General features: G+C 45.3%; 2 protein-coding genes across 2 annotated transcripts in view; both read left to right on the top strand.

The window, feature by feature from the left end:
• Nucleotides 1-7,729: 7,729 nt before the first annotated feature.
• Nucleotides 7,730-9,613, top strand: LOC134075952 (uncharacterized). Its single transcript, XM_062530979.1, has 2 exons — nucleotides 7,730-7,845; nucleotides 8,314-9,613. Exons 1-2 carry the CDS (start codon nucleotides 7,730-7,732, stop codon nucleotides 9,263-9,265), a joined length of 1,068 nt encoding a protein of 355 aa, XP_062386963.1. The 3' UTR covers nucleotides 9,266-9,613.
• A 2,767-nt stretch (nucleotides 9,614-12,380) lies between these two features.
• Nucleotides 12,381-12,500, top strand: part of nif3l1 (NIF3 NGG1 interacting factor 3-like 1 (S. cerevisiae)) — a 5,675-nt gene continuing 5,555 nt past the window's right edge. Inside the window, exon 1 of the mRNA XM_062532551.1 lies at nucleotides 12,381-12,500. This exon is cut by the window's right edge and continues 27 nt beyond it. The gene's annotated coding sequence lies outside the window, so the exon portion shown is untranslated.

A 12,500-nucleotide genomic window follows, 5' to 3' on the forward strand; every position in this document is an offset into this window, starting at 1 on the left:
ACGTGTGTATGTGTGTGTGCGTGCAGTGCTTCACTAAGCCCATTCTGCAACAGGCAATGTCTACTGTGGCGACTCCCAAATATTTGTCTGTATCCACATTGCACACAATTACACCCGTGGCATGTGTTGGTCATACACACACACACACACACACACACACACACACCACACACACACACACACACACACAGAGTTGATACTCACTCACAGACACATAAACACATGAACACTCATGTGAGTGAGTATTTCAGCTGTGTGTGTGTGTGTGAGTGTGTGTGATCGTCTGTGTTTGTGTGAGTGAATATTGCAGCTGTGAGTGTGTGTGTACATGTGTGTGTCTGATTGTGTATGTATGTGTCTCTGAGTGGCAGTCATGATAGTCACTAACTTCTCAAGACATCATGATAGTCACTAACTTCTCAAGACATCATGATAGAGTCACTAACTTCTCAAGACATCATGATAGAGTCACTAACTTCTCAAGACATCATGATAGAGTCACTAACTTAAGACATCACAATAGAGTCACTAACTTCTCAAGACATCATGATAGAGTCACTAACTTAAGACATCACAATAGAGTCACTAACTTCTCAAGACATCATGATAGAGTCACTAACTTCTCAAGACATCATGATAGAGTCACTAACTTCTCAACACATCATGATAGAGTCACTAACTTAAGACATCACAATAGAGTCACTAACTTCTCAACACATCATGATAGAGTCACTAACTTAAGACATCACAATAGAGTCACTAACTTCTCAACACATCATGATAGAGTCACTAACTTAAGACATCACAATAGAGTCACTAACTTCTCAACACATCACGTTAGAGTCACTAACTCAACACATCACGATAGGACATCATGATAGAGTCACAAACTTAAGACATCATGATAGAGTCACTAACTTCTCAAGACATCATGACAGAGTCACTAACTTAAGACATCGCTTTAAGAATGAACTCTGTCGGTCAGTCCAAAGTCTGTATAATCTCACCTATAGTGCTGTAAGTGTTGAGGTCAGATGTATACTCTCACCTGTGCTGTATTGTGGTCAGATGTACTGTGTAGGCTACTCTCACCTACAGTATAGTGCTGTAGAAGTGTTGAGGTCAGATGTACTGTATAGGCTACTCTCACCTACAGTATAGTGCTGTAGAAGTGTTGAGGTCAGATGTACTGTATAGGCTACTCTCACCTACAGTATAGTGCTGTAGAAGTGTTGAGGTCAGATGTACTGTATAGGCTACTCTCACCTACAGTATAGTGCTGTAGAAGTGTTGAGGTCAGATGTACTGTATAGGCTACTCTCACCTACAGTATAGTGCTGTAGAAGTGTTGAGGTCAGATGTACTGTATAGGCTACTCTCACCTACAGTATAGTGCTGTAGAAGTGTTGAGGTCAGACTGTGCAGCTGTAATCTGGTGGCTGAGAGGGTGGCGGTGTTGATGTATGTGTTCCATAGGATACCTGGAGATCTGTGATAATCTCTTATGCTGGAGAGAGGCTACAGGATCAGCACCAATCACACAGTCATCAGTGAAATTAGTGAGGAAAAGCAATCTAGTGATTGTCAAGGAACACACACACACACACACACACACACACACACACACACACACACACACATGTCAGGGGAGGAGTTCTCTCAGCAGTTCAGCAGCTGTGTGTGTGAGGACTAACTCCACCAATAACCTAAAGAGGTCTGGCGGGTCTCACTCAACACACACACACACACACACACACAGAGATGCACACACGCACACACACACATACACATACACAAAAGTGTGTGCACACACACACACACACACACACACACACACACACACACACACACACACTTTGCTTTTCTCTATCGCCTGAATAGAGACTACAGCTGGACTAGAGTCCATACCAGACTCAGATTAAGTGGGAATAATTAAAACCATTACGTAACACTCCCATCAGACATCACACACACACACACACACACACACACACACACACACACACACACACACACACACACACACACACACACACACACACACACACACACACCACACATCCCTTTACTCGCAGACACACACACATCACATACATCACACACACACACACACACACACACACACACACACACACACACACACACACACACACACATCCCTTTACTCGCAGACATACAAACACAGATTTACGATATACAGTTAAATGAATAATTTCCCTCAGTATGCCTGTGGGAATGTCCCTATATAACTATATTGTGTGGCGGAATAACAACTGGGAGCACCCAGACTCGGCGCAGTAATATCCTCACTCCAAAGTGAGACAGAAAGTGCAAGAGTGAGGATATTACTGCGCAAAATCTGAGTGCTCCCAATTGTTATATTTGTCACAATTGTCACAATATAGTTATCCCTCTTACCTGCTCAGAAATGCACCACATTTTATTTTGTCTCACCATACTTGGCCATGTGACTACTCATGTAACTGTATTTTAATAGGGAAAACATGGAGGTGTTTGGTCGCTTCTAACTTCATCGCTGTTTGGATCGTAATGGATGAACTGGGCTAGCTACTGTAAGTGCTATCGAAGTTGCGCCGCGCGCCAGAGCCAGTGAGTGCACGCATTGAAATGTGAGAGGTCTCGTCTTAGTTTAGGGAATAACGTTAATATGAAGAAAAAAAAAAACGGTGAAGTGTTCCTTTAAGCACAGGGGTGGATCAAGGAAGACTGAGTTGAATACGAATTTTGGAAGAACACATACAATAGAATGCTTAGACCAAAGCCTCAACATCTAAACTTATTGTACTGTAGTACACGTTCAACTCTGTATAACAGTTAAACTCATTTTCTACTTTGCACATGGTTTGTAGCAACACACTTATTGCGAATTTTGATATGAGCCAAATTCTGCAAAAATGTGTGCAAGCAATAGTCAAAAACTGTAGTATCAAGTCTCTGTGTGTGTGTGTGTGTGTGTGTGTGCGGGCGGACATTTGGATTCAGTAGTGGTGTTGGTGGCGTTGTGATGTAATGCTTATGGCCAGCGGCCTGAATTTGCCCTGATCCCTGTACCATTCAAAGCAGATCTGGCTTCATTAATCCAAATTAATCTCCATCCCCTTCCCCTATGGGTTGCGGCGGGACCATGCCGGGCTGCACTAAACTGCTCGGGATGATAGTGGTTTAACCCTCGGCAGTAATCCTGACCGCAGACACCTCAGCCTGGTGGTGCTCGTAGTCCTCATCCCATTCAGAGTCCTCAGACTTCTCATCTCCTCAATGTCAAATCCCAGTCAAAGCAAAATATTGCATGCATGGGTCCATTTTAATCAGGAGCACTGAGTTATCTCATTAGCTAAAAGACCATGTGTGGCATCAAATTACATTTGCTAGCCTAATTCACAGACATTTATATGCAAAGCAACTAGGTTTTATTATCATTCTCATTGTTATTATTATTATAAATAATAATTGATTTGATTTATTTTGGATGACAGACAACAAAATCCAAAGCATGGCTTGTTAAACTGCAAACACTTATTTCCTTGGTGTTAAGATTTTACACATGACGACATATTACAGGACAAAGACAAAAACATTATACAAAAGCCCAAGAACATTTCCAAAATCAGAAAATCACAGATAAACATCCATCTACTCTAATTATAAAGATCTGTTACTCTGTTCCATAAAAAAGCCTTAACCTGACGTTTGAAAGCGTCAGACATGGAGAAAGCATTTCTGCATTGTCGACTCAGTTGACAGGCCTACTGCAATTTTTAAACCAGAGTACACATGGTCATTTATGACATTATATGGTTCAACTTTACCTAATTCTCACCTACCATTGAGGACACTGAGGTAATCTCCTCGGTATTATATTTTACCTCCAATTTCGTTTAATTTGTATGAATGCAGAAGGACTGGAAGCAGCGATTGGCTGTGAGGGCGGTGGAGGGCGGGATGGCCGTGTACTCCCCTCACACGTCATGGGACAGCGTCAAGGGTGGCGTCAATGATTGGCTAATCGGAGGAATGGGTAATGTATCCCCCAGATGTTTCATTTTCAAAAGTGTTCACCCATAACAGCCAATCGAAATCAGTTTGTGAAGCTGCCAAACAGGAAATTAGTTCATATCTCAGTCTTCGATGTATGAAGTCCAAACTTGGTACACTCGAGACCCCATCCTGAGAATGCACAATCATTTGGTGTATTTTGACCACTAGGGGGGCATTAGAAGTATAGGCTCATATCTCAGTAACACTTTGACGTATAGAAACAAATCTGGGTATATTGACTTGGAATCCCATCCTGAGGACACGCAATAAATGTGGTGACTTTTGGCCATTACGGGGCGCTAGAGTTACAGGAATGTTGTTGAGAGGGTACACATAATATGGTGCCCTTTGACCTAGGGGCCGCTGAAACTAGCAGCATGTGTTTTGGTGTTTCGAATGTATGTTAATGCACATATCTTTTGACCTGTACGCCCGATTTAGAAAAAATGAGGTACTGATGAATTAGGCTACACCCAAGCAAGCACACTTCCTTGGAAATGCATTCTAGATAATGTTGTGATGGATATTAGCCGTGTTCAAGTTCAACTCCAAATGACCTTTTGCAGCAACGAGAGCTGCCGGTGGATGCAAACGCTGCTATGAAGTTGTACACTCTCTACTTCCCGTAGTGTAGACTTGGCTAGGCTTGACCATGTGACGAATCACGAGGCACGGACCCGCACGGACCCTTGTGGATATGAGGAGGCATCTAAACACCTGCACATACGTCAGGGATGTAAAAGCCAATTAGGGCAAAGACCTGACGTCATGAAGGCAGGGTCTAGGCTCCGCTGCTCTCCGCCATGGAGGTATTATAAGAACTGGAGAAAGTGAACAAGTCCCGCCCCCATTCATTTCAATGGGAATGCTAGGCTAGTGAAATGTGCCAAAATTGAACGATTTTTTCAGGCTTCAACATGGCGTTTCAAGGGACTTGTTTCCGGTGCCGTTTTACTTAGCCAATTAAGTGCCAGGTTACTGATTGACGTAAGATACAGAAGGAGAGCTCGTGCCCACACTAAGCTCGTGCATGAGCTGAGAGTGGAACAGCCACCAATCAGCATGAGGAAAACGCAGGGAAAACGGCACCGGACATGATGTATTTCTGGAAAATGGCGACGAGGAAGTGCTTTGCTAATCGGCGAAGCTAGTAGCCGTGTTCAAGTTCAACAATGACCTTTTGCAGCAACGAGAGCTGCCGGTGGCAGCATGGGCGGGGATGCAAACGCTGCTATGAAGTTGTACACTCTCTACTTCCCGTAGTGTAGACTTGGCTAGACTTGACCATGTGACGAATCACGAGGCACGGACCCGCACGGACTCTTGTGGATATGGGGAGGCATCTAAACACCTGCACACACGTCAGGGATGTAAAAGCCAATTAGGGCAAAGACCTGACGTCATGAAGGCAGGGTCTAGGCTCCGCTGCTCTCCGCAGTACCTCCAGACCGGCTGCTCTTTTGCGGAGCAGCCGCCTGGCCACGCCTTGCTCCCGCGATAAGTTGAGGCCATGTGATACCGACTGCCGAGTCGAAAACACGCCCATCTAGACCATCGTGGACAGATTTTTAACCACGTGCATCTTGTGCTGCGCAGTTTTTGTGCTGCGCAGCCAACTTGAACGCGCCTAATCAGTCAAATCCTGACCCCCTGCTCTCCGCAGTACCTCCAGACCGGCTGCTCTTTTGCGGAGCAGCCGCCTGGCCACGCCTTGCTCCCGCGATAAGTTGAGGCCATGTGATACCGACTGCCGAGTCGAAAACACGCCCATCTAGACCATCGTGGACAGATTTTTAACCACGTGCATCTTGTGCTGCGCAGTTTTTGTGCTGCGCAGCCAACTTGAACGCGCCTATTATCAAAGATCATTAAGGGCGGAGCAAGATACTTCATGAGAAGCCACTTCCTGGAACCCGAATCGCAAGAAGGAGGGGAGCAAAATCCCCATGAATTACGACGACGTATCTTGCTCGATTTAATGGCTCAAACATAACATTGTCACATTTACTTAATTTTCCTTAAAAGAACACTTCACTGTTTTTTCATATTAAACTACGTATTCCCCTAATTAAGACGAGTTGATACATACCTCTCACGTTTCAATGTGTGCACTCACTGGCTCTGGCTCTGGCGCGCGGCGCAACTTTGATAGCACTTACGGTACGGACAGATCTTTCCGGCACTTCACTTTGTCGTGTCGGAACCCGCTATTTCCCTATGGGTGATGTCAAGCGACTTTAACGGACCCGCAAAGCATTCCGGGAAGGCAGCGCTGCATTTGAAAACCTGTCGCGCGACAGAAAAGCTGGCCGATCCCCAGCTCTATGCAAATGAGTCCGTTGAACGCGAGCCGTCTGTCCAATGAAAGCACGAGGTAGTAGGTTCGTCGTTGTAGTACAACAGTGCCCGTGAAACTTGGTTCCGTATACAAGTCAAATTCATGTTTAAACGAACTCTTCCACGACCAGCTAGTTGTCCATAAAATAAACGAAACTTGGATTTGGAGAAATACATTGACTGTTGGTGTTTCTGGTGAGGATTTGAGATTGCATTGAGTAGTTTAAATAAAACAATATTTCAAAATGGCTTGCATAGTTTGTGTAGGCTATTAATATTTTCGTATGCTGTTAAATACACGCCTAAAATGGTGTATATTTGTGAGAAACACTTTAGACAAGTTAAAACGAACTGCTTATGAACTGCTAACTGACAATTCAAACGAAACGCCCACTCACGACAAACGAGGGGAAGACGTGCGACACCTTCCGACACATATGTAGTGCATATGTGTCCAAACCGTCACGGTACGGCCAGATCTGTCCGGCACTTCACTTTGTCGTGTCGCAACCCGCTATTTCCCTATGGGTGACGTCAAGCGACTTTAACGGACCCGCAAAGCATTCCGGGAAGGCAGCGCTGCATTTGAAAACCTGTCGCGCGACAGAAAAGCTGGCCGATCCCCAGCTCTATGCAAATGAGTCCGTTGAACGCGAGCCGTCTGTCCAATGAAAGCACGAGGTAGTAGGTTCGTCGTTGTAGTACAACAGTGCCCGTGAAACTTGGTTCCGTATACAAGTCAAATTCATGTTTAAACGAACTCTTCCACGACCAGCTAGTTGTCCATAAAATAAACGAAACTTGGATTTGGAGAAATACATTGACTGTTGGTGTTTCTGGTGAGGATTTGAGATTGCATTGAGTAGTTTAAATAAAACAATATTTCAAAATGGCTTGCATAGTTTGTGTAGGCTATTAATATTTTCGTATGCTGTTAAATACACGCCTAAAATGGTGTATATTTGTGAGAAACACTTTAGACAAGTTAAAACGAACTGCTTATGAACTGCTAACGGTGCAATCACACGCTTGCGTCCGCTTGCGTCCGCCAACGTATAACAGTAGGCGTGTCTGACGGACGTGCCGTCACAGTGGCAGCAGCCAATTATATTCGTTCCCGCTGACACAACAACATTTCGAGAAAATGGCAGATGACAGCTTGACTCTTGTTCTACTTGTCTATGCGTTGTATTATGCATTGCATAAACACCGAGTTCGTCCACGTCGATATTGGGTCCACCCTATATTGAGGAGACGCAGGCAGCGAGGGGAGTTCCACGGGCTCGTCCAGGAACTTCGTTTTCATGGCTGTTTGTTTGAGCAATATTTCCGGATGACGAGGGACCACTTCGATGAGCTGCTCGGGAAAGTTGGCCCTCTCATCACGCGAGCCGACACAGGGATGAGGTTGGCAATCGGACCTGCTGAGCGGCTCGCTATCTGCCTCCGGTAAGATATCTATTTATCTATGCAGTGCATGAAATGCTCGATATGTTCATGAAATGTTTAATGTGTTCATAACGAATTAGATGGATATGGTGATAACCAGCATGAGTGAGTGTGTTTTGTTTGTGCACCACTAAATCTAAAGCTAAAGCTAGTTGTTGTTTATTCATTCATTCATTGTGTAGGCTACTGTATAAATTGTCCTCTGAAAACATACTGCCATTAATGATAAAAACAGGTGGTAACAAACGTGAGTGGACAGCACAACAAACATGTCCAAACATGTCCTAATTATGTTCTAATTATGTCCAAACTCAATGTTTTAACTAGACCAGCCTATCACGTTTATAGTGTTGCCCCATGAAAAGATATAACCCAATATTTGAATATTTGAATAATATAATATGTACTCATCTTTATGATATACTGTTTGCACGCAATATAATGGAATATATCTTACCCCCCCTCCAGTTATCTGGCTACTGGTGACTCCTACAGGACCATTGCTTTCAGTTACCGGGTTGGCCGGTCGACTGTGTCTGGCATCATCTGGGAGGTTGCCAGGGCCATCTGGACTGCCCTGATTGAGGAGACCATGCCTGTACCAACCACGGAGGACTGGAGGGAAATTGCAGCTGTGTTCCAGGAGCGCTGGCAGTTCCCAAATTGCATCGGGGCTATCGACGGAAAGCATGTGGTGCTGCAGTCTCCAGCGAATTCGGGGTCTTTGTTCTTTAATTACAAGTCCACCTACTCCCTGGTACTCCTGGCGGTTGTTGATGCCAACTACCTGTTCCGTGTAGTCGACGTAGGAGGCTATGGCAGGAGCAGTGACAGTGGCACTCTGCGCAACTCTGCTTTTGGTGAGGGCCTGCGAGATGGCACACTTGGCATTCCGGTAGATGCCATCATCACTGGGGCAGAAGAGCGTGGCCCACTCCCATTCGTGTTTGTCGGAGATGAAGCCTTCCCCTTGACAACAAACCTGCTGCGTCCATTTCCTGGTCGTCAAGTGCCACTGCAGAGGAGAGTTTATAACTATCGCCTCAGCCGGGCAAGGTTGGTGGTTGAATGCGCTTTTGGCATCCTCTCTGCTAGGTGGCGCATGTATCGCCGTGTCATCGCCACCAGCCCTGAGGTAGCAGAGGCATGTGTCAAGGCCACATGTGTGTTGCACAACTTCCTCCGGATCAAGAGTCTTGAGAAGGAGAGGAGAAGAGGCACACAGCGCGAGCCAGAAGATCTTGATGACCCCGACTCTGCTCCTCCTGTGGCATCTGTGGACCTTGGGCCCCCGGAATCTCTGCGCAACGCCCCAAGACTAGGCTCAAACAACGCCAGCCGTAGAGCCATCGAGTTGCGCGAGACGTTCTGCTCCTACTTCAATGAGGAGGGGACCGTCTACTGGCAGCCAACAGCCTAATGGGCTAACCAAAGGCTCTTCTAAGAGCCACTAAACACAACAGCTCTTTTAAGAGCTACCTATATTGTCTTTAAAAGCAAAGATTTCAAAAGCATATAATGTTAATTTCATATAAAAAGACTACTCCAAATGTGTTATTTAAGCAATGTGATCTTATTATGTAATGTTTACCATTTTTCTCAATCTCTTATAGGTGTGCCACTGAGTCGGACTGCAGTGCACTTTTGGTATCGAAGAAACAAGAGGGAGGACCCTGATATGCACTTCACACATTTCACCCCTGACCCATCCTAGACACAATACCACTCACACACACCCCTTCCTTTTTGGACATGATTCTTATATATTTTCAGGGGACAACACTATAGAAATAAATCTCAATGTCAATGTACAACTTGTACCCCCCTCCCCCCCCCCCCCATGCATAATAAGGAACTGATCATTTCACAGCATTCTTTACATTAGTAATCATTACTAATCATACAGTATGCATATGACAAAGTTCTTGTGTCATTGTATGATTTGGTGACCTCTGTGACAATTGTTTGTTTGTATGTTAACTTTTTCCTAAATGCATACTTATTTTTTTAGTGTGATTAATACTAATACCAATAATGATAATGTTCTGTAATATTTCATTCACATTTTGCTACTGATGCTTAGAAAAACAATTACTTACTGAATACACAATAGACAAAAAGTAGACAAAAAAGTGATATAATTTCAATAAATGTATTTATTTATTTCATTTGGTTTATGGGTATTCATTTGGTTTATGTGTGTATATAGTGTATGTAGTGTAAATTTAATGTGTTGACGAAATGTGCACTAAGCTTCCTCTGCTGCTTGAAACACCAACTCATGAATTTTAAAACAAAGCCGTGCCCTGCTTCCCTGAGGGAGCCTGCGGATAGACGGGAGTAGGCTTCGCAAGAGGACCTCCTCCTCGTCTTCTGCTGGAGGCGGCGGTGGCGGCGGTGGCGGCGGCGGCGGCGGCGGCGGTGGCGGTGGCGGCGGTGGTGCCACTGGACGATTAGCAAGGGGCCTGATTGCTGCCAGGAGCCCCCTCTCAAACGGGGTCATCTTCCGCTTCCTGCCCCTCTCCTCAAAACCCTCCTCCTCACCCTCTCCTTCACCCTCTCCTTCAAGCGGCTGGCTAGCTGGCTGGGACCTGGCTGCTGGCGGCCGGGGCCTGGCTGGCTGGCTGGCTTGGACCGACCTGGCAGAGATCGGGCTGCTGGTGGCGGATACCGGGCTGCTGCTAGTGGCGGAGACCTGGCTGCTGCTGGTGGCTGGGGTCAGGCTGCTGCTGGTGGCTGGGATCTGGGTGACTGCGACCTGGCTGGCTGGGATCTGGGTGACTGCGACCTGGCTGGCTGGGATCTGGGTGACTGCGACCTGGGTGACTGCGACCTGGCTGGCTGGGACCTGGCTGGCTGGGAGCTGGCTGGCTAGGACCTGGCTGGCTGGGAGCTGGCTGGGACCTGGACTGCTCTCTCTTGCCTCTGTCTCTGCCTGTTGCTGAGGAGGAGGGCGGGGCAGAGGTCTCCGGAGGAGATTACCTGACGTTTCACGGTCAGTGACGAAAGGGGTTAAAAAACCCATCACTGCCATGAAACGCCATGGCCGACCCTCCGAAGACCCTGCCCCGCTTCTCCTCATTTCTTTCTCTTTGTTTTTCTCTCTTTTAAATCTGTCCCTCAAGGTCCTCCATCTAGTCTTGCAGGTCTCCTCTATTAGAAAATACAACACTTGTAATGTTTTTATACTGATACTGATGTACTGATATACTGATATACTATATATTGATACTGTTATGGATGCTTTTTTCTAAACTAAACTAAAATACCGAAACCTAATTGAAGACATGTAATGCTAAAAGGCTAACATTTCTGTCTCTTGCTTACAGTCAATTCATAAATATTGAAAATAAAAGATTGAAAAGGAATACTTACCATCTCCTCCCAACTCCTCAGCCACCTCCCTCCACGCCCTTGCTCTCAAATTTTGGTCTCTGTATATGAACAACGACTGGTCATACAACACCGGTCGGCTGCACACAGCCACGATAAGTTTCTCCTCCATTTTGAGAAATTCAACTTTGAAAATGTATTCCCGCGTTTTCAGCACATTTCCATAAACACGTAGTGATTGGTTTGTGTCAGTGTTCGAAAATTTGCATACACTGAATTTCATTGGCTGGCGCTTCCGCGATCCGTCAAAAGTTAAACATTTCTCAACTTTTCAGCGGAGGCAACGTATCTCAGGCAACGCATCGGACCCACAATTCAGTGCGGCATGAAATGAAGTCCAGCGAATGTAAAGTGAATGGGAAACCAACGGACGCACGTTGGCGGACGCAAGCGTGTGACTGCCCCGTAACTGACAATTCAAACGAAACGCCCACTCACGACAAACGAGGGGAAGACGTGCGACACCTTCCGACACATATGTAGTGCATATGTGTCCACACCGTTAGCTAGCCCAATGCATTCATTAGGATCCAAACAGAGATGAAGTTAGAAGTGACCAAACAACTCCATGTTTTCCCTATTAAAATACTTTACATGAGTAGTCACACAACCAAGTATGGTGAGACAAAATAAAACGTGGTGCATTTCTAAGCAGGTAAGAAGAGAGATAACTATATTGTGTGGCGCAGTGATATCCTCACTCTTGCACTTTCAGTTTCACTTTGGATTGAGGATATTAACCTACTGCGCAGAGTCTAAGTGTTCCCAATATTATCCCGCCACACAATATAGTTATCCCTTTTACCTGCTTAGAAATGCACCACGTTTTATTTTGTCTCGTTACACTACTATTACATTTTTAAACAGGGTAACTTGTAACTGTAACACATTTAAAGTAGCCTAACCAACACTGCTACTTCAAATCTGTGACAGGTGTGTAACGCCTTTACTGATTGAGCTACAGGGTCATAAAATAAGCAAGTATTAAACAAATGAAACTAACAATTACAAATGTTTAGCCGTAAAAGTAGAGGAAATCGCCATACTTTAAAAACTGCAATAGCTAGTTGGTCAGGTTTGCGACAAAAGACTACAAATTCCATCAGCCCAGTCAAAGACACAGGAAGAAACGTAGCATTTGATTGGGCATTGCCACTGTCAGCTGAACACTGTGGAGATACATGAGGTGGAAGTACTGCTTGAATAAGTGCCTGAATTAGTTTCATTAGACCCGATATGATAAACTAACACACTCGTACCGT

The sequence above is a fragment of the Sardina pilchardus genome, chromosome 3 (genome assembly GCF_963854185.1).
Source record: "Sardina pilchardus chromosome 3, fSarPil1.1, whole genome shotgun sequence".
Classification (NCBI taxonomy): Eukaryota; Metazoa; Chordata; class Actinopteri; order Clupeiformes; family Clupeidae; genus Sardina; species Sardina pilchardus.